At 38.7% G+C, this 21,727-nt stretch overlaps 1 protein-coding gene across 42 annotated transcripts in view; it reads left to right on the top strand.

Moving 5' to 3' along the window:
• Positions 1–21,727, top strand: part of NEB (nebulin) — a 219,199-nt gene that overhangs the window by 98,159 nt on the left and 99,313 nt on the right. For 41 of the 42 annotated variants that reach the window (XM_054971307.1, XM_054971310.1, XM_054971326.1 and 38 more), the window contains 13 exons: positions 1,316–1,423; positions 2,932–3,243; positions 3,523–3,726; positions 5,987–6,091; positions 6,203–6,310; positions 6,883–7,194; positions 14,078–14,281; positions 14,456–14,560; positions 17,110–17,217; positions 18,021–18,332; positions 19,637–19,840; positions 19,973–20,077; positions 21,480–21,584. In XM_054971307.1, the coding sequence (XP_054827282.1) occupies positions 1,316–1,423; positions 2,932–3,243; positions 3,523–3,726; positions 5,987–6,091; positions 6,203–6,310; positions 6,883–7,194; positions 14,078–14,281; positions 14,456–14,560; positions 17,110–17,217; positions 18,021–18,332; positions 19,637–19,840; positions 19,973–20,077; positions 21,480–21,584 (2,292 nt within the window). Of the gene's footprint in view, positions 1–1,315; positions 1,424–2,931; positions 3,244–3,522; positions 3,727–5,986; positions 6,092–6,202; positions 6,311–6,882; positions 7,195–8,131; positions 8,336–9,462; positions 9,568–10,568; positions 10,677–12,348; positions 12,661–14,077; positions 14,282–14,455; positions 14,561–17,109; positions 17,218–18,020; positions 18,333–19,636; positions 19,841–19,972; positions 20,078–21,479; positions 21,585–21,727 lie in introns of all 42 variants that reach the window. The other variant, XM_054971345.1, reaches the window with a different exon arrangement.

Genomic DNA, 21,727 nt, shown 5'->3' with positions numbered 1-21,727 from the left:
GAATGATGATCAAGGACAAGACTTGCAGTTGGGTATTGTTTGCTGATTGGGTAGTTTCCACATTGCTAAAGATGTTATGCTAATTAGTTATGCTTTTGTTTTCAGAAAGATCTCTGTGCTTGCTTTCAAATTTTCTGCTGCCACACCTTATTGGATTTGTTCTTTGAATGTCCTAATTATTGAATCATACTGTATTTTGCTCAGTGAACGAACGTCCCAGCTGTTGACTATATTGTATTTCATTTGCACTGTGTAATGTGCCTTGGGTCTCTGTGAGAAAGGCAGATAAATAAATGAATTAATGCACAAATACATACATACATAGTGCAGAGATATGTGGAGGGGAAACAGCCTTGGAGAGCTAAGAACAAAGAAGATATTGCTAGACGTGAGAACGGTCAAGAAGCCAAAGTAGATATTGAAAGAGGGTCTTAATGTGGTGAGAACAACAAGGAATGTGAATGATTTGGGCAGCCACATGCTGAATAGAGGTGAGAAGTATGGGACAACAGAAGTCTAGAGAGGAGAAAATTGAAATAATCAAAGTGAATGATGACCTGAATCCAGAGCTTCTTCAGAGGAGGTGGAGTGAAAGGGCCATATTTTCATAACGTAATAGGAGAAGTGACATGACTGTCATTTGACGTATTTTACTAAGATGCGATTTATAAACTGTTGTTTTCGTTAATGTCTGCGATGCGTTTTGTAGATTTGATAAAAGATATGAGAGTGTTTTGAAAATGTTTTGAATACTCTGCTTTTATACTTGGGTTTTTGTGTGTTATGAATGACTTTTAAAACTGTACAGTTTGAATAAGCAAAAACAGATCTTGGCCGTTTCCTCACGTCTTTCCCTCGCGGAAAATCGTGCAAAGCTTATGAAACGATGGAGTCTTCATGGCTTGATTTCCCATCATGACTCCGTTTCCTGGTACGATGACATCATAAATCGCACCACAAAACAGCGTTATGATGGGAAATCGTGCCGTGAAGATGCCGTCATTCTGTAAGTTTTGTGCGATTTTCCACGAGAGAAAGACGTTTGGAAATGGCCCTTGTTTGGGTTTGAACCGCCTGAGCTGGTGCTAGAAGAGGTTGTGTCAATGCTATGCAATAAATTCTCGGAAATGTTTTAAGTATATAAATATATGGAGAGGTGTGGCCGGGATGCAGGAGATGCACAATATGGAAGGAGTGGATTTGGACAACAATGAAGTAAGAAGTATCCTATACTTTCTACTGGCTTACTGGATTGTATTTAAATAAAATATGTGGTTAGTAAGGCAGAAACATGACGAATTGTTCTTTCTTATAGAAATTATACAGACTGGCTATGGAAGAATCAAAGAAGGAAGGCTATGACCTGCGTGTTGATGCTATCCCAATTCAAGCTGCCAAAGCATCCAGAAATATTGCCAGTGATGTATGTAGCCATTTTGTTTAACTGAGAGAATTTTTATGACAAAAATAAATGTAATTTATTTGACACATTTATTGCAATTCATAAATGTGTGATAATTATGTTGGATTTGTCAAACACTTATTAAGAAAGAATTTAGTAGAGAATTTCTATGTTTATTTAATTTTTTAAATTATTGAACACTATGCAAATTGCTGGAATTAAATACAACAATGTAAGTTGATAAGCAGTAAAAAGAAACTATTAGAGAAATCAAATGCCAGATAAAAAGTAACATTAGTGCAGGAAATTGAGAATACGAGGGGCTTTGAAAAGGTTTACTTTGCAAGTAACCAGTGTGTAAAGTAGAGAGACATAAGAGTTTCAGATGTAAAGGCCATTGCAAAGCAAATGTTAAAATATCTCTTCATGCAATTTGATAAACTATTTTGAGAACATGGTTTTGCGGAAAAAATAAAAAACGAACAAACGCTGGCCTTGCCCATGATATTGGGATTGCGGAAAGGAGTGTTTTATTGCTTGGCTCTATTGAAGGACAAACATACTATGCATTCCCCCCCTGAAATAAAATATAGGTTATATCCCAACTTTCCCATGGCGTGGATAATATCACCAGTTCTCCTTGATCCATACCCTTTTAAGAGTTCCTTGATCGTCAGTAATAAGCTTTCTTTCAGTGGGCTGCGGTCAGTGAGGGAAGTAGAAGATTTCTGAAGTTCCCTGAATCAAAGCCTGTGCATAAGGAATCAGAATGATAGGGGAAAGCTGGCAGAAGAAAGAAAAAGAACCAAAGTATTATATCAAAATAAGAAAAGTGCTGTCATGTTCTCCTTAAAAACTGAATAATATTTTCACAAGGAGAATCTTAAATAAGGAATAGTGAATTGGATCTCATCCATCATTTTTAAAGTTAATCGTGCCACATGATAAAGGGATTGAAAACAAACAACAGAAGCGAATTGTGTGAGGTTGATGAGTGAAACAGTTTTAATCTATTGGGTGGGATCTTCCATCTATGGAGTGCAACTCTTTCACCTCCCCCATCCTGCTGCAGCCTGAAATCCTCCCCCCGTCCCCCCCCCTAATGCTCCTCCTGTTTCCCAAGAACAGCATTTTGGGAGCATTTTGGTCTGCAGAGAGAAAGGGAGGTGAGAATGTCATGGTGTATGGGTGAAAAAAACCCTTCCATCTGCAGAAATGCTGTACTGGATCTAAACCAAAATCTTGTTCTGAACTCTTGCCCAACACATGTGGACAAGTTGCAAAGCTGACTACTTAAAACAAAATGAACCCCCCGCCCCCCCCCCCCCCCAAGAGCCACTTACAAGATTATAGAAAGAGTTTGGTAATAAGGGCAATTTAAGGAAGCTGTTGTAAAATAACACCCCAAGCTACAGGTTCTTATAGTAACATACTATAGTAACACCGTGTAAGTGCTTTTCATGATGCAGTTATCTAATAAACACTCTTCTGGACAGATAATTTATATTATGCATGTGAATTTATTGCAGTACAAATACAAAGAAGGTTATCGCAAGCAGCTTGGTCACCATGTGGGAGCTCGTAGCGTACAAGATGACCCTAAAATTGTGCATTCGATGAATGTAGCCAAGATGCAGAGTGAGAGGGAATACAAGAAGGATTTTGAGAAATGGAAGACCAAGTATAGCACTCCTGTGGATATGCTGGGCATCTTATTGGCAAAGAACTGTCAGAAACTGGTCAGTGATATTGACTACCGCAATTACCTGCACCAGTGGACTTGCCTGCCTGATCAGAATGATGTCATCCAAGCAAGAAAGGCCTATGATCTACAGAGTGATGTGAGTATCAAATTCAAAGTACAAAGCAGTAAATATACTTGCGGTATCCTAGTGCCACTTCACACATTTCAATCAGCTGCCATGGATTAGTCACCAAGAATTTTAATCTCTTGCTATGACAACTCCAACACAATAATGAGAGTTGGTGTGTTGTAATGGTTAAAATGTTCTAACATGGAAGCTTGCTAAGGGACCTGTACCTGTCATACACTCTCAATCTAACCCACTTCACAGAGTTGATAGGAACAAATTCCAATCTAACTTCTGTTTATGTTTCAGGCTATTTACAAGTCAGATATGGAATGGCTGAAAGGTGTTGGGTGGATTCCTGTTGGGTCTGTGGAAGTTGAGAAAGTGAAAAGAGCTGGAGAAATCCTAAGTGAGAAGCAATATCGACAACCACCTGACAAAATCAAGTTTACCAGCGTAACAGATTCTTTGGAGATAGAGCTGGCAAAACATAACGCCGAGACAATGAACAAGGTGAGCATTGTGGCCAAGTATTCTGGACTGTATCAATGTTATTTATGTCCATGTTTCTTTACATTAGGATCCAAAGGACCATGAGTGGATGGAATGGATCTTTCCTCTTTTTCCCTTCTCACTCAAACCCTTGTGATTCCTGGAGCCTGTCTCCTGAGCGTTAAGGTGGTATATGCTGGAGTTGCAGCTTAGCAAACAATGTGGGATTTTCATCCTGACCCCCCACCCCACCCTTAGACTCCACAAAGCAGAGGGAAAAGTGATCTTACTGAGTTCATCAACTACTTTCATACTAGAAAAGAGTCCAGTAGTACCTTTAAGACTAACCAACTTTATTGTAGCATAAGCTTTCGAGAATTACAGTTCTCTTCATCAGATACTTTCATATTGTAGACTTCTCTTTGTAATCAACCTAATTAAAGCCTGAATACAAGAGCTACTTACCTTGACCTTACCCCCCTAGTTTAACCATGGGTGCCAAGGATTGTCTGTGCTACCAAGTCACATGTTTCATCAGCTGATGTCAGAGCCTTTTGCCATATTTAGGTTCCTTTCTGCAAGGCAAACTCAAATGCTAGTTGAAGGGAACATAGTGGTGTTCTTTCTCATCCAGTCAGGAAGATGGTTAGTCTTAGTGGTGTTCTTTCTCATCCAGTCAGGAAGATGGTTAGTCAAAAAACAGCTTGAAAGTGAAATCACATACATAGTTACATTTCTTCCCTTTTTGCCTCCTCAGTGCAGACCCTCCAGCCAACATGGTAGTTAGTGTACTCAGGCCACTCAGCCAGTTTGGTGTAGTGGTTAAGAGTGGCAGGACTCTAATCTGGAGAACCAGGTTTGATTCCTCACTCCTCCACTTGAAACCAGCTGGGTAACCTTGGATCAGTCACAGCTCTCTGGAGCTCTCTCAGCCCCACCCACCTCACAGGGTGATTGTTGTGGGGATAATAATAACATACTTTGTAAACCACTCTGAGTGAACATTAAGTTGTCCTGCAAGGCAGTATATAAATCGAATGTTATTATTGTTGTTGTTATAGCAATCTACTTTCCAGAGATCTTGCAGTTCTGCTGCAGGGAGGGGAACATAGGAAAGATTCCTGATCCTTGCACATATGGATCACGTGTTGCCATTCATTATACTAATATGTTCACAAACTTTCAGGTGTACTTATGTGCATTTTTTGTTAGGTCTCATGAAATATATCATTACACATACTCATATAAAATTTCTTTTTTTATCTAAGGATTTGATAGCAGTAGCATTTCCCCCCTATTTTTGCACGTGTGCTGCATGAAAATGCTGTGTTTTATTAAAATAAAATTTTATTAAAACTAAAACACAACTATAAACTGTTAAACAATAAGCACACTGAATTTAAAAACATGCATAAAGTCAAAGCAAGTAATAAGTAACAAATATACAAAGATTTATAACTCACAAGAAGTCTATGTTAATAATGAGTAGTAATTATACTAAGTAATACTTACTACAGTATAAGGAATTATAGTTGATCTAGTAAAGAGAAGGAATTCTTACAAAGTACACCAGATACTCTATAAAACTAAGAGATATTTTATATATTTGCGTATGTATGAAAAATTTTAAGGCCGGGTATGGAGCTATTATATTCCAGATATTCAAAAAATGGAAACCATTTCTCCATAAAATTAGTTGTTCTTGGGAAATGTTATACTTGATAGATTTTATCATACAACTTTTCTGATATATAATGGTCCCAATTTTTTTTTTGCCAGTTGTCAATTGAGGGGATGGCCTTAGATTTCCAAAGTGTAGCTATTGCACTCTTTGCGGCTACCAGTAAGGTGGTTATTAGATTTCTCCTTAATGTGGAAATATGGGTCTGCCAATTATCCTATTGATCTAACAGGATAATTTCTGGTGCCAGAGGAATTTCATATCCTGTTATTTTCTGGATTTTCTTTAGCATGTCTTTCCAAAATGTTTCTATATGCTTGCACCTCCACCAGCAGTGGGCAAAATCTTCTTCTTCTCCACAATCTTTCCAGCAATTAGGGAGGATGAGGAAGAGATCAGGGATATTTTCTTTGGAGTTAGATACCATCTGTTAACTATTTTGTAGGTTTGCATCTTAGTGACAATTGACTTTGAGGTATAGGCATTGGAAGACCAAATTTTCCCCCATCTTTCTGTAGACTGCTCTATTTGACAATCCTTGTTCCATTGGTTTTCTTTAAGAGAAAATATTAATATTTGTTTTTTTTTTACTCCCCACAGCGGTTATATACTGAAGCCTGGGATAAGGACAAAACTACCATTCATGTAATGCCGGATACCCCAGAGATTCTGCTGGCAAAGGCCAATTCAGCCAACATTAGTCATGTAAGCATGTTTTAAGAAGCATTTTAAACAATATTGAAAGTGTTAATTTAGAGTCCTTGAAAGAAAATTTACTTTCATGTACTCTTTTTTTTTTAATTATCCCCTCTGTAGAAACTTTACATTGAAGGATGGGAAGAAGCCAAGAAGAAAGGCTATGACCTGAGACCTGATGCAATTTCAATTGTTGCTGCAAAGGCATCAAGAGAGATAGCTAGTGATGTAAGTGGTTATCATCCTTATGGGTTTCAAAACGGCTGCCATATAAATAATAAACAGCAAGTGAAATGGTAGAAATATTAAGGCTGGAAGTAAGATGTAGGTCCATTATAAATCAAAGTTAACAAGAGAGGGACATGTGAGGAATCACAGGGGAGGGAAAATCTCATCCTCCCACATCTTCCTCCTGTTTCTCCTGCTCACTGTTGCCACACCCCCTGCTTACCATTGTGTCTCCTCTGCATGTCACATCCACCTTCTTGTGAAAGCTACATTTTTCACATGGCATTTTAAACAGGTACACCTCAAATGGCTCTCAAACTCTAGTATGTTCCTGAGGTAACAATGCCTAATATAATTCTAAGTTTATCCAAATACTGAAAAATTATAGCTGTCAATTAAAATTTATAATTTATAAGGCATTTGGATTGAGACATTTCCTGGCCTGGGGGAAAAATATTGCTTTGAAAATGGTTTTAAATTTTCAGTTATTCAAGGAAATGGTACAAAATGCTGGTAGCTTTTAGTCATTGGTATTCAGAGTGGCTCTAAAATTCATCTTCTTTCTTTTACAGTATAAATACAAACTAGCATATGAGAAACAGAGAGGACACTATGTTGGTGTCCGAAGCCTTCAAGAAGATCCCAAGCTGGTGTGGTATTTACATGCAGCCAAGATTCAAAGTGACAGAGAGTACAAAAAAGACTTTGAGAAATGGAAGACCAAGATCCATAGTCCAGTTGACATGCTGTCAGTCTTGTTGGCTAAGAATTGTCAGAAGTTGGTCAGTGACGTGGATTACCGCCGCCACCTGCACGAGTGGACTTGCCTGCCAGACCAGAATGATGTCATTCAGGCGAAGAAAGCTTATGAGCTACAGAGCGATGTATGTAAAAACAAATGTAAATGCTTGTTTTCCCATTTTGGTATGCCCAAAATAAAAGGTTGGATCCAAACATAGTTCTCCGCCATAGAAAGGCACTGTTTCCAGCAGAGAGGGAACTGATTTTCAATGATCCCCCACCCCTTCCAGATTTCCATATCATGCTGAGTGCTATTCTTGGGGTCTCAAGTATTTTGAGATGTGGAGGCTGCAGCAGGAAAAGAGAAATGGGACAATCCCATTCTGTGAATATAGCTTTGCTTCTGTTACTTTGGATCCAGCCCAGCAGTCTGATCTGTCTAATCCCCTAAATACCAGCTGGGCTGTCTTGTGAGTAAATGTACAAATGTACATCAAAAATTAATTTTGGGGGTGGGGGTGGGGTTTACATTTAATCTAAAATAACAATTAGGGTCAAATTTCAACACACTATTTCCGTGATCTACTTTTGACTGGAATTTTTTAGGCAAAATATTTTAAATTTCAACACTTCATTCTTCTCCTGCAACAGATAATTTCGACTCGAAACACCATTTAAAGTAAAAGGGCTGGTTAGTGGATTTGAACTAATACCTAGTTTCTGAGTTTCAGAATGAGATAGAGCAGACATCCGGGAGTGTGAGATGGCAGACTTGCAAGCCTTTGATCAAGTAGTAGTGGCAACTTTTAAAAAGTCAGAGATAGAGCAAGTTGCCTTAATTCAGAACTCAATTTGAGCTTTGGAGTTTGTGTGCATGCAGCTGCCCCATCTACTTCAGTGGAAAGATCTTGCCACTGAAATGGATGCAGAAAAGTCCTGTGGTAAGAGGAGCATAATTGGTACCTCAAAGCCTTTATGCTCTCAAGAAATTGTGGACATTGATATTTTTCCTGCCATCTAATATGTGCCTCTCCCCATGTAGCTTTCCTCTGTGAAATGTATATGTTTTCTTCTTCACAGAATGTGTACAAATCAGACCTGGAGTGGCTGCGTGGTATTGGTTGGATCCCAGAGGGCTCTTTGGAAGTCAATAAAGTGAAGAAAGCACAAGATATTCTGAATGATAGACTCTACCGTCAGCGACCAGACTCTATGAAATTTACCGCTATTGTTGACTCACCAGAAATTGTCTTGGCTAAGGCCAATGCTCTGCTTCAGAGTGGGGTAAGGAAAGTTCGCATTTGGTCTTCTCTCTCCAAGTATCTGCCTTATGTTGTATCTTAGACAGAATATATTATGGATGCACATATACTTCTAGGATCAAGAAAGCTTAATGGAAAACATTGTTCAGAAATTGTTCAGCATTAAGCCCACTTATGTTCTCATTTGGATCACATTTCAGTGGTCTTCAGAACAAAATAATTTTTCCATTATGATCCCTCAAAAAGGGAGATGCAGGATTATTATTTTTTTAATTTTAAAACTGAATGCTTTGGTAGTGAATTTTTATACTGAATTGATATTTCCAAATGAGATTTTGTTCTTTGTTAGGTGAATGGTGATAGAAGAGGACTTTTTTACATGCATCTCCCTTCTAGTTAGTGCAAACGGTTCATTTTGAGTCAGTGTTGTATAGTGGTTAGAGTGCTAGATTAGTACTGGGAAGACTTTAGGTTCAGATTCCCACACTGTCAAGGAAGCTTGGTGGGTGGCCTTGGACCTGTCACTGTCTCTCAGCCTCACCTCCTCACAGAAGGGAATAAAATGGGGAGTTGGGGGGCAGGTGAAGATGGTGTGCATTGTCCTGATCTCTTTGTCAGAAGGGCGGGATAAAACCCTAATAAATACATTTTATCCCCATGATTTTCTGTATGAGAATTAGTCTCTGATGCAGAGAACTGTGGAAAGTTGCAGCGGTAATTTTTATTTTTCGAATACTAGCTAATGACTAGCTATTACAAAAAGTCCCCAATGCTCTCAGGAATAAACTGGGCATATCAGCAGTTTATTACAGAGCATGAGCCAGTTGTCCTCTTGGTGCTTAGAAGACAGAGTACGCTTCTCAGCTGACAGCAGAGTAAAAATGTAATGTGTTTTTACAAATAGCTTGAATATTCCTTGTGCCTATCCTAAATGAATCTGTATCATGGGGATAAAGTTTTCCCCATGAATCCTGTCTCCTTGTTCTTTTATCTCAGGCATCAAGCCAAGGTAGCAGGTATAAAATAGTGCATGCCAGAGGAGACCAGATTGTGACAAGTTATAGTTGCTATTATATGAGAAGTTATGGTTGCTATTAGTAGCATAGCTTGGTATAACAATCTGTTACTGAACGTTTTGTTTCTTATTAGGCTTTATATCGTGAACTCTGGGATAAAGAAAAGACACAATTCACCCTTCCACCTGATACACCTGAGATGGTGCTATCCAAAATGAATGCACTGAACGTCAGCAAAGTACGAAGTTAAATTAAATATGACTGTATTTTAGATAAAGAGCCTGGTAGCATATGTATGTCTTCAAAGTTGTTATCTGATTGGAACAAACTTAATTTAGAAGAGAGATATTAAATTACAGTTGGTACCATACACATGCTTAACATGCTCAGATATGGTAATGCATGGATTGTGGAAACCACAATGATTAAAGGGAATTGCCTACATTCCAAGTGTAAGTAAAGTAAAATTCCTGTTAATGACGATGATAAATTACAAATAATGGATTTTTCAAAGAAATGATTTGACTTTAATGTTCACACCTAAAACCATGTCAGAATCCAGATAGTTTGGATCTTTTCCTGAATAACAAAATCTGAAGCTGAGTTGATTAATCTCAGAATTGTGTAGTTCTGTGATTCCAAATTCTTTGGAATTTATTTTTATGCCGCTGTAATGGCTTGCTTTCAAATGCAAGACTAGTGTGGAAGGAGAGGGGCTTCTTAACCCTTTCCATATGCATCATTTCCCCACTTTCACCAATGCTCCTAGGTTTAAGGATCCAGTCATAAGTGATGTAAAAGACCTCAGCTTGAGACTGGAGGGTCACTGCCAGTAAGAGTAGATGATACTGGCTTTGAAGGACCAATGGTCTGATTTGGTATAAAGCAGCTTCCTATGTATGTGTTCACTGAATATTATTCCCAGAATCTGACTACCTTTTCAGTCCCTGAGTTTAATTGATTTTATACATATGCACAATATGAATATATGTTTTTTGTACATGAGTAAATATAAATTTGACCACTTTACTCTTGCAAGAAATCTATGTTATTGGAGATTGATTGGGGGAAGTCACTAAATAGTGACATTTTCCTGTAATAAATAATTCCTTATGTTCACCATCCCTTGTAGTAAGGAACATAAACTAAATGTCATAAATACATGAGATAATATTTTAATAACCCTCACTAAAATGATATACTCTGATGTGGTTGTTGAATTATTCACTTCCTCTGCAGAAACATTATCAACTGGGCTGGGAAGAAGCCAAGAAGAAAGGTTATGACTTAAGAGTGGATGCCATTGAAATCCAGCAGGCCAAGGCTTCTAGAAATATTGCCAGTGAGGTACTACTGTTACATTCTTTTTTAATTTCAACATCACACATCGATATTATATGTCTGCCTATGTTGAACAGATGACTAATATACTGGTAAACAGTATAAAGCTGCTTTTAGATTATGAATTGACATTTCTATACTATAGGTACCGACTCAGCATGACATATTACCCACATATGCTTTAAGCAGTCCAGTACCAATTTTTTTCATCCTTCATTGACTATTACCAAGCAATCTGTTTCCAACAATGGTCACTTCCACATGCTCTTTTTTTTCCAGTCTTTCTTGGTCCCGAAGCCGAGTCTGCCCAACCCGCAGTCATGACTCACCTTCCAATTGCAGCGTTCTAATGCGTTTCTTCTGTGAGTTTGTGGCGGGGGAAAAAAGCGTCCTTTATGCCTTCCTCCTCTCAAATGACGGCAGCGTAGTCCCATCCCATTTTCCCTTTTTTTAATTAAGCGCATGCGTGATAGCGCTATACCATTTTTCCACACCAATGCTGCAGGCAGGAAATTCCGGTTGGCGCCAAAACATGAGGTATGGTTTAGTGTTCAAGCGCCTCAACTGCAGTCAACGCATGCATTCCAGCACTCACCCACAGCTTTCCCGCTCAAACTCTTAAAACAAATTGGCCACTTATTTGTCCATACTTCCTATTTATTAAAAAGCACCATGCCACCATTACACCTAAGGCATGCTGTGACATAATCTTCAACCAAACACTGCTCTCCTCGTCAAACGTGTAAATAGTCTTTCTATTTGGCATATGTAGAGAACAACTGTGTTAATGGAAAGCTTATGATGATATAAGGTAACAGCAGAATATTGCAATAGCACAAAACTAAGTAAAAAAAAATTTTTTAAGTTAATTTATGTGCGAAGTCCCACCGTGCATGTGCGAGGGTCAGAGGAGAGGGGAGGAGTTGGAGCCTAGAGGGAGGGGAAATTAAAACCGGAAAAGAGCTTCCACATGCTTTGACATGGAAGAGAACGCACGGAAAATACGAGATGATAAATGAAAATGGAACAAAACCGAAAAACCATTGCCAGCACGACCTGTTTGCCAATGGAGAACGATCATGTATGTAATGAGTGAAATAACCCACTGATTTTCCGCGTGTGAGGCATCTCAATAAGGTCGTGTGGAAACGACCAATGTCAGTTGAACAAGTTTAGCACAACGATCGACCTGATTTTAAACAATTACATTCAGTCACATTTTGTATTCATTGGAATTCACCTGTACGTCCCTGAATAACAAGAACTGCAGAGATGGATCAAGCTGACAATTGACATAGCTCACCAGTCCACTCTGCCTTCCAACCCACAGCTAATCAGGCATGTTTCACTCTTAATATTTTAACTGAGGGTGAGGTACGTGTATCTAAGGAAACGATGAAGAGATGTGATGGAAACAATCAGGTGGTTGGAAGCAATAGATTTTCTCTTACTAATTAGAAGGGCTTCTAAAGAAAACATGCTTATTCAGTATATTTATATGGAATTAATACCCACTTATTCCAACAGAATTTATTCAAATGTACTTAGATTGCAGTCTTGGAGTAATAAAATTTCACTACTTAATTTATGTTCTTAAAAAGCTTGTATATGCCTTCAATGATCTTTGTACAATATCAACTGGAAATTCTTACGGTTTATTTCTTTAAAATACTATTAGTACAAATACAAAGAAGGATATCGTAAGCAACTTGGACACCATGTGGGATGCCGAGACATCTACGATGACCCAAAGTTGGTATTGGCTATCCACGTAGCTAAACTGCAAAGTGACCGGGAGTACAAGAAACAGTTTGAGAAATGGAAGACCAAGTTCAATAGCCCAGTAGACATGCTGTCCATCTTGTTGGCTAAGAACTGTCAGAAACTTGTCAGTGACATTGATTACCGCCACTACCTGCACGAATGGACTTGCCTGCCTGACCAGAATGATGTCATCCAAGCCAAGAAAGCTTATGAGCTACAAAGTGATGTGAGTAAAATTAATAATTCACCTTACATTATAGATTTCTGGGTTTTTCCTCTTTTAATCCCTCTTGCCTATTCTTGTTTTTTTTTTTTTTAAATGTTTCTTTAAAAATTTCAAAGGAATTTATATCCTTCTTTTCTCTTTGCTGGGGACTTAAAGTAGTTTATAACAAATTTTTTTTTAAAGAACATTATTTCTTAGCTTGTGAGTTATGGACTAACAACTGAGAGCAAGGCCTGCAATCAGGGTTGCTAGCCCCCTATTGAGAGCCAGGGATTCCCCACCCCCAGCTACCACCCCCACCCCGCCTCACCACTCACCTGGCCAGCAGAGGGGAGGTGTGTGGAGACTGGCCAGAGTATGTGGTGAAATGGCACATGTGTGCTCCGTGGCGTCCTTGATGACATCACTGTTGGGAAAAAGTGGGTTAAAATAGTTTTAAAATCAGTGTTGCTATGGATCTTGAGAAAGTCATATGCTTGTTTGCCTTTAAGAAAACATTTACTCAGAAAGGAAAAAAGTACATGGGATTGCTACAAAAATAAAGCACTCTGTTCCCTACATCTTTACACTATGCAGTACAGACTGAGGGCCAAACTACAAGTGATGCCTGACACTAGTTGGACACTTGTCAGCTTCCCTCAAGTTTTGATGGGAAATGTAGGCAGCTTGGCGGAATGTTGGACAAGTGACAGTTGAAAAGTCCATTGGACAGCAGTTGGAGAGCCAAGCTGCAAGATCAGGATGCCTACATTTCCCATCAAAACTTGAGGGAAGCTGACAAGTGTCCAACTAGTGTCAGGCATCACTGATAGTTTGGCCCTAAGACAGCATGTGTAAAATGGAGATTCTGCTTTTTCTTTACCCTTAAGGAGGAAGTCACCTGACCTATAAACCAATCTTAGTTTGCAAACACATCTCAGTTTCCTGGGCTTTCAGACAGATAAGGCTGTTGGCTCTTTGCCAGGTTTCTCTTCCAGGCCATTACAAACAGGGCATACACTGCGTAACGCATTAACCCCATAATGACTGAATGTCAGACCTTGCAACCTGTATTCCAACAATCACTTCCAGTTTAAATCAGAAGCAGTGGAGTCTCAGTGGGGCCAGTTCTTTAGGAATTGGAAACATTGTGTTCTAGACCAATTCTCTGGCCCTGCTGAGACTTTGTAGCTTTTATTTTAAACCAGAAGTGACATCATAGTGGAGGCCATGGAGCATTTGCATGTATGAGACATAAGAGAAGTTCCCCTGCCAGTACCTCCCCCCCAATTTATAGGTAAGAAGACCTGGCAACCCTACCTGCAATGCCTGCTATGTATGAGAAACTGAAGCTCAGCCCAAATCTCATACAAAAGCTATTTCTAACCTTCATTAGTGGCCTCACTTCAAAAAGGATGTCTACATGGTTCCTTTGCAGAATGTATATAAATCAGACCTGGAGTGGCTGCGTGGAATTGGCTGGATACCAGAGGGCTCCATAGAAGTGCTCAAAGTGAAAAAAGCTCAAGAACTTGTGAATGACAGATTATATAAGCAGCGTCCAGACGCACTGAAATTTACCAGTATTGCTGACCCACCTCCCGTGGTCCTGGCTAAGATCAATGCTCAACAAATCAGTGAGGTAACCTGGGATTATGTCATTATTATACTCATTACTGTATTCATTATGATGGTAGTTTGAAAATAGATGAGATTTGTAGCTTGAAAAAAATGGGAAAATATGGTTGCCTGGCTTTAAAAAATAAACAAGATTTTCATAATTCAGGGAAATAATCCAGTCTGTGTGCCTTTTTAGAATCTGTATCGTGAAGCCTGGGATAATGAGAAGACAAAGTACCACCTTCCTGTTGATACCCCTGGAATGCTACTGTCTAAGATGAATTCTGTGAATATCAGCAATGTAAGAACATTAAAACTGTGTATATGTGTGTGCTAAATATTCAGCTATATCTGTATCTGTTAAATTGTCTTACAATGCAATCCTAAACAGAATTACAAGTTTCTAAATCGGTTGAAGGCTGCCTAGGATTGCACTGTTAATTGCTTTTTCTCATTGTTACCTGTTCCCAAAGTCATAAAAGTATTTGACGTACTAGGTTTGATTGATTTAACATATAGGCATGCACTTTGCAGGAGTAACAGTGAAACTCTTTAATGGCTTCAGTGTCAACGACTAGACCAGAATAGTAAAGAGTCCAGTAGCATCTTTAAGACTAACCAACTTTATTGTAGCATAAGCTTTCGAGAACCACAGCTCTCTTCATCAGAGGCATCTGACAAAGAGAGCTGTGGTTCTGGAAAACTTATGCTACAATAAGTTAGTTAGTCTTAAAGGTGCTACTGGACTCTTTACTATTTTGCAACTATAGACTAACACGGCTAACTCCTCTGGATCCAACAACTAGACCAGTGTTCTTTAAAACTTATATAATAAAATGTTCTGTGTGCTCTTTATATATAATATGTATATCATGTCTTTAAAATATAAATAAAATCAATGAGGTACACATAATGATGCAGTCTTTGGGCACAATCCACTGTAAAATTCTCCAATACAAGCATGAATTCATAGGTATCTGGGTATGTAACTATTTTTTTAAAACTTATAATTAACACAAAAATAATGAAGAATAAAGCTGCAAAGGTTTACAAGCTTGTCTTCCTGTAAATTATGTAAACAGAACTGCTTAGGAATGCATTTTTATAAAGAAATAGGGCTGCATGTTAACAGAATGATACAGGAAGATGTTTTAATAGAGAGAATGGGACTGTGGACTATGTTTCTGTATGTTTTTGTCTTGTTTTCATTGCATTGTATTCTACTTACATAATACCATTTCTTGAATTGTTTAACATGTCATGTTTAATACTTATGCCTTCTTTCCGGTTTCTGCTATCTTATCCTATTACAGTGTTCATTAAATGTCTCCTTATCCTATTGATAGAAGTGATTTGCATTATGAAATCTACTTTGTGAGAGTCTCTCTATGCGAGACACCTGGGAGTGTGTTCGTCAAGAGCTGGAAGACACAATGTTAGCTGGGAAGGGCAGTTTTAAAAGACAGAGCCGGTGGAGATCGCTCTGGAGGGGTTGGATTCTCTCACAGCCCTCTACTGCCTCTGGCATAACAGACTGTCTTCCCTTCCAGAGCCTTTGCCCTTCCACCCTTGCACTTAAAACGTTGAATTAACCGAGCCTCAGCAGAACAAAAACTCTGGAAGGGGAGACAGACCAGCATGCCTGATGCGGTGTGCAAGATAATCTTAATACCCTTTATTGTGTGCGTGTGATGCCTTCAAGTCATAGCTGACTTATGGCAACCCCTGACAGGGTGTTCATGGCAAGAGACTATCAGAGGTGGTTTGCCATTACCTTCCTCTGATTACCCTTAAGACCAATCAAATCTGGCTTCAAATATATGGTTAGGACAATATAAAGATGAGAGATAGAAAAATCTCTGGGAAGATCTTTTAATAGGATATGGTGATAGATTATTGGGAAGAGCTTTTTGTAGAGCATAGTGATAAGTCATCCTCAGGTGGTTTTCCAAACTCCCTAGTAAGAATGTGTGCTTCAGGTTTCCAATTCAGGTAGATTTGGTATTCCTGAATCGGCCCCAGCATTGCTGAGCCGATTCAGAAATACTTAAACAAAGCTTTCCGAAGCGCTTCATAATGCTTCAGAAAGCTTTGTGTAGAGCAGCAGCAGCCGCAGAACTTTTCTTGCCGTTTGCAAACAGCAAGAAAAGTGCTGCTTTGAGCTTTTTCACTCTATTGGGTGAAAAAAACTTTTTCACCCTGTTGGGTGAAAAAAGGCGGCAGCTCCCCCATCCCATCTGGTGAAAAAAGGTGGCAGGGGAAGCTTGAAGCAACACTTTTCTTGCTGTTTGCAAACGGCAAGAAAAGAGCTGCTTTGAGCTTCGGTGTGCTCTGTAAAGCTTTGGGGGTTTTACCTGATCAGAGGGGTGCAGAGGGGGTTGCTCACTACAACCCCTCCCCCTTCATATCAAGTAAAAAACCCAAATCTTTATGGAGCACACTGAATCAGTTTAAATACCTGAATTCCAAAGTGGCTTGCTGCTTCGAGATTCGGGTTATTCTGGATTGTTTTCTGGAAATCCAAATCCTTTTTGGGTGCACACCCCTACTCCCTAGCAACTAGGTATATGGGATGAAAGCTTTACTTTTCTCTGTCTCTGGTTAAATTGCTTACTAGCTCTATTATTACTCCTTATGATTTTCAGTGCCTCAAATAAACCATAGACATCAGTTATATAAGCTGTATCCCGAAATTATGTATATATAAAATATATTTATGAAATGTTTATTTGCGCATTTCATAATAGGACATTCAGAACAGTTACCTTTTAAAATGTTTGGACGTCTGTGTTCATTTTCATCATACATTTTATGATTACATTGAAAGTGGCATATTAATTTTGATTGCAGAAATGTTATACTGGAGCCTGGGATGAGGTCAAGGCAAAAGGTTACGACATAAGAGCTGATGCCATTCCAATCCAGCGTGCTAAATCTTCCAGAGAAATTGCCAGTGAGGTACAGTCTCAGTAGTTTACATTTTACTTCTATGGCTTTACTTTGTACGTTGTGAACATATTTGGCATAAGTATATGTCTAGACAATCTAGTCTCATAGTCAAATTTATTCAGCTATAAATATATAGTGCGAAAATGTCTCAATCATTCTTTTCCATTTATGAATTGAAAAGTTTGTTCTTCAGAATAATGTTAAAGTTTAAGATAGTAAATTGAAGTGACACAGAGGTAGCAACTGGAAGCCCTGAGATATATAATATATTATGAATGGTTGTTTTTTATACATTAATTAAAGTGGAGACTGCTCCCTTCTGCTGCCAAAAATTTGTTTAAAGGTTTTATTTTCTTCATTATTGATTTAATGTTTTCCATTTAAATACAAAATGTTGGAACAAATGCTTGTGTATCTTCCAGGGCAGGTTAAATATTTTTGAAAATAATATATTTTCAAAATCTTGTTGTGAGATGCTACTTAATTCCCATAATAGAGATTAACTTTATTCTAAGGAGCTAATGGTATTCAAAAGTCACTGTGACTTTGGAGAGTTTACTACCAGATATATTGTGGGTTTTTTTTTTTACTATACCTTAAAGTTCAGTGTAGACTTCAAATGCAATTATTTATGAATATTTTATAAATCAAAATACCTAATCTGGTAAATTCTGATTGTTCCCTTTTTACATCGAATGTATTCATTGGTTGAAAATTCTCAGACCGGAACACTGAACACTGTTACTTATAGTTTTCTTGGAAATATTCTAATTATTTGAATTTCTAATTTTCTTTCCTGCTTTCTTGAAAAGTACAAATACAAAGAAGCTCATGAGAAACAGAAAGGCCACTACATTGGATGCCCTTCGGTGGCGGAGGACCCCAAACTGTCATGGGCTGCCAAAGTATTGAAGATGCAGAATGACAGAGAGTATAAGAAGGCTTACAACGATTCAAAAGCCAAAATTACTATACCAGTTGACATGGTGGCTCTCCAAGCAGCCAAGCAAGGCCAGTCTTTAGTAAGCGATGTTGACTATCGCCGTTATTTGCACCAGTGGTCTTGTCTGCCAGACCAGAATGATGTGATCCAGGCAAAGAAGGCCTACGAACTACAGAGTGACGTAAGTATATGCAAGAAGGGACCCACAAATAATAGAAGACAAAAGAGGGTTTGTGGAAAATGGCAGAAGATTTCTTAGGGCTGTACCTGCGCTTGGTTTAATTTTTTAAAATATGTATTCAGCTGTCTTTTTTCATCACCAGAAAGACACTTCTGCTGACATAGAAGAAAGGACAATTCCCCCTGATTTTTTCCCTGTTACTGAAAACTTCAGCAGTATACATAGTAGTAGAGGAGGGTGAGAAAGGGCTGTTTCTATGAGATCTGGGCCACTATTTGGATTTAAGCCAACATTGGATATAAGCCAACAACTGAGGCCAGCGTATCTGCAGGACCGTCTCTCCCCATATATTCCCCGGAGGACTCTCCGATCAGGAGAAAAACAACTATTAGTGGTCCCTGGTCCCAAGGAGGCCTGCCTGGCCACGACGAGATCCAGGGCTTTTCTCGGTCCTGGCTCCTACCTGGTGGAACACTCTGTCTACTGAGACCAGGGCCCGGCGGGATTTATTGTCTTTCTGCTTGGGCTGCAAGACAGAGTTGTTCTGCCAGGCTCATGGCTAAGGTTGGGCCTCTGCTGGCCTGGGAGGAGGGAAGTAAATTTAACCGCCCCCCCCCCAGTGAAAAACTGTCCACCACAGTATGCATGCAAAATATTATAAGTCTTCCTGATGCTGCCGCCGCACAATACAAAATGTCACTATTTAAATGGTGTTTTAATATTTATAAAGATGTAATGTTTTAAATTGTTTTTAAATGTTGTTAGCCGGCCTGAGCCCACTTGCGGGGAGGGCGGGATATAAATATGAAATAATAAATAAATAAAATACATAAACATCTGAAATTTAACCTGGTTGTGGACAGGAAATCACCATAGCGTTTGACTGAGACTAGCATGGAAATTTTTTTAAGTCTTACGAATATCAACAGAGATATCATGATGTACTTGGATTTTTAAAAAAGTAACTCACCAACATCTTCATCTTCTTAAATACTTGAATAATCAATTGGAGTGCAGTCACTCCGTTTTATATATCATGCATAGATTTTATAAACTTTTCTGCTCATTTCATCTAAGCCATTCATGACAGTGCCGGTAGCGCTGATACTAGAAGTAAACCTCTGAGTTCATAATTTTTGTTTTATTTTGACATGGGTCTATTATCTTTTGGCCCAGTTCAGAGAAAGTCCTGTGAAAATCAATGTAACAAATTAGTCACCACTGAAGTCCGATTTTAACCTACACAGTTTTTCATGTTGAGATAAATTAAAACTACTATTATTTTTTGGAATTTTATCTTACAGGTTATTTATAAGTCAGATCTGGAATGGCTTCGAGGTGTTGGATGGATTCCACATGAGTCTGTGGACGTAAAGAGGGTGAAAACTGCCCAGGATATCCTTAGTGAGCAACTGTACCGCACACCTCCTGACCGTCTGAAATACACCAGCATAGTTGACAGTCCAGAAATTCTCCTTGCTAAAACTAATGCTGACCAACTCAGCCTTGTATGTAACTCCTTCCTGTAATGTGGAATTGTTCTGTATTCAAACAATGCAACCAAACTTTCATGTTATTTTGTAATGCCAATTCTGCAAGAGGATGGACATATGTTACCCAGTGGTTTTGTATTTTTGTAGGCTAAATACAGAGAAGTCTGGGATAAAGATAAAACGATGATCCATGTGATGCCAGATACACCTGAAATCGTGCTGTCCAGAGCTAATGCTGTCAACGTGAGCAATGTATGTATCTCTGCAATGCTTCTGAGGTTGATATCACAGATTCACAGGTATCTGTGCTCAGGTTAAGGACTGCTTCAGATGGTCCAAGTGTGCCATAAGCAAGTGTAAACAATGGTGACAGAGAATTGGTTAGGGCCTCCTTTCAAAAAGGAGATGTGTGCAGAATTGCCGTACACATTTATCTATATGCAATTTTCATGCTCCTCCCTATTCAATTTTACATGCAGAGCTGATGGCTATCATCAGTTTACAAGCTGTTTTACAGCCATGTTGGTTTAAAATTAAAAGCCAAAAAGCCAAGAACGCCATCCACGTAATACCTCATGAGGACCAATCCAGTGTCACAGAACAGTGTACAAGCTAAACTCTTCATCATACCAGGGCCGTTTCCAGATGGCTTACCTGAAGCTTCAGGTAAGCCATCTGGAAACGGCCCAGATGTTACAGTGTTAAAAAAGTAGGGAAAAGCAAATTTTTCAGATAATGATTTTAAGACCTTGCCGTGCCAGCATGCTGATTTCAACAAAGAATTATGTATTTGGATCACATTGAATTCTTGAAATTGAAACAGAGGATTTATGGGCCCAGTACCAGCCACACAGTTTAATTTGTTTTCCTCCAAGAGTAATACTGGTCAGAAATTCCCATACAAAGTCTTACTTTGGGGAGAACCTTCACTGTGCTTAGGTTAAAGCACTAAAGCATTGAACTACGAGAACTTATAAAGTGCAGTGTAAATTGTTTAAAACTATGGAAGCTGCAGTGCATTGGAATGATATACTTGCTCTTCTTCAACCTTCTTTTTCAATCTAACACTAGTAGTCTGTACTAGATACTTGCTACCCTAGTGCACCAGATATCATGCGTCAGCATCCTTGGTTTAGCATCCAGTGCCTGGCTGTGGGTCACATCTGCTGCCTAACCGTGTTGTACTACACAGCAATTTCATTGATGCAGCTGTGCTATATATGGTAACAGAACTTCTGGTCTCTATAGTAGCAACAATTTAGGCTGATGTGTCAGTGTAGACTTTTGGTCAACTCATCATACCATCACTGTTCCCCAACTATCATGTTGCATTGGAACAACCTTCTTTCATCTCATTTCAGTGCAGTGGCTATATTGTGGCTACAAATAAAACAAATGTTTCAGTGCATCATCATACAAGCTGCCAAGCTTTTTGACAAGTATTTCTCCCATATACATAGTGAGTTTATATGCTTGAAATAGTGTTGAGGAAGATCTATGAGATGAAAGAGAACTAGGGAGCAATCCTAACCAAGTATGCATGGACATATGTCTCATTTTATTCATTGGAACTTTGACCCAATGAACTGTAGTCCAAGGTTTTGCAAATCTCTGAGTACTACTGGAGTGCATTGACAATGTTCTGTTTTTGCAGAAACTTTACAGGGAAGCTTGGGATGACATAAAGCATTATATTGATTTGCGATCAGATGCAGTTCCAATCAAGACAGCCAAAGCCTCAAGAGAAATTGCCAGTGATGTAAGTATGCAAATAGAAATGTGCAGGTTAGAGCACTATAGTGTAAGAAACAGAAAACTTATATTAAAGGTATAAATTCATGGGAACATAATAGGATGCTATGGGCCTTGCATTTGACAATTATTAGTTTACAAAGTTGTTAA

This window comes from Eublepharis macularius, chromosome 2 (assembly GCF_028583425.1).
Source record: "Eublepharis macularius isolate TG4126 chromosome 2, MPM_Emac_v1.0, whole genome shotgun sequence".
NCBI classification, from domain to species: domain Eukaryota; kingdom Metazoa; phylum Chordata; class Lepidosauria; order Squamata; family Eublepharidae; genus Eublepharis; species Eublepharis macularius.
Note: the sequence above shows the minus strand (reverse complement) of the source record. Positions and strands in the feature narration are given on the sequence as shown.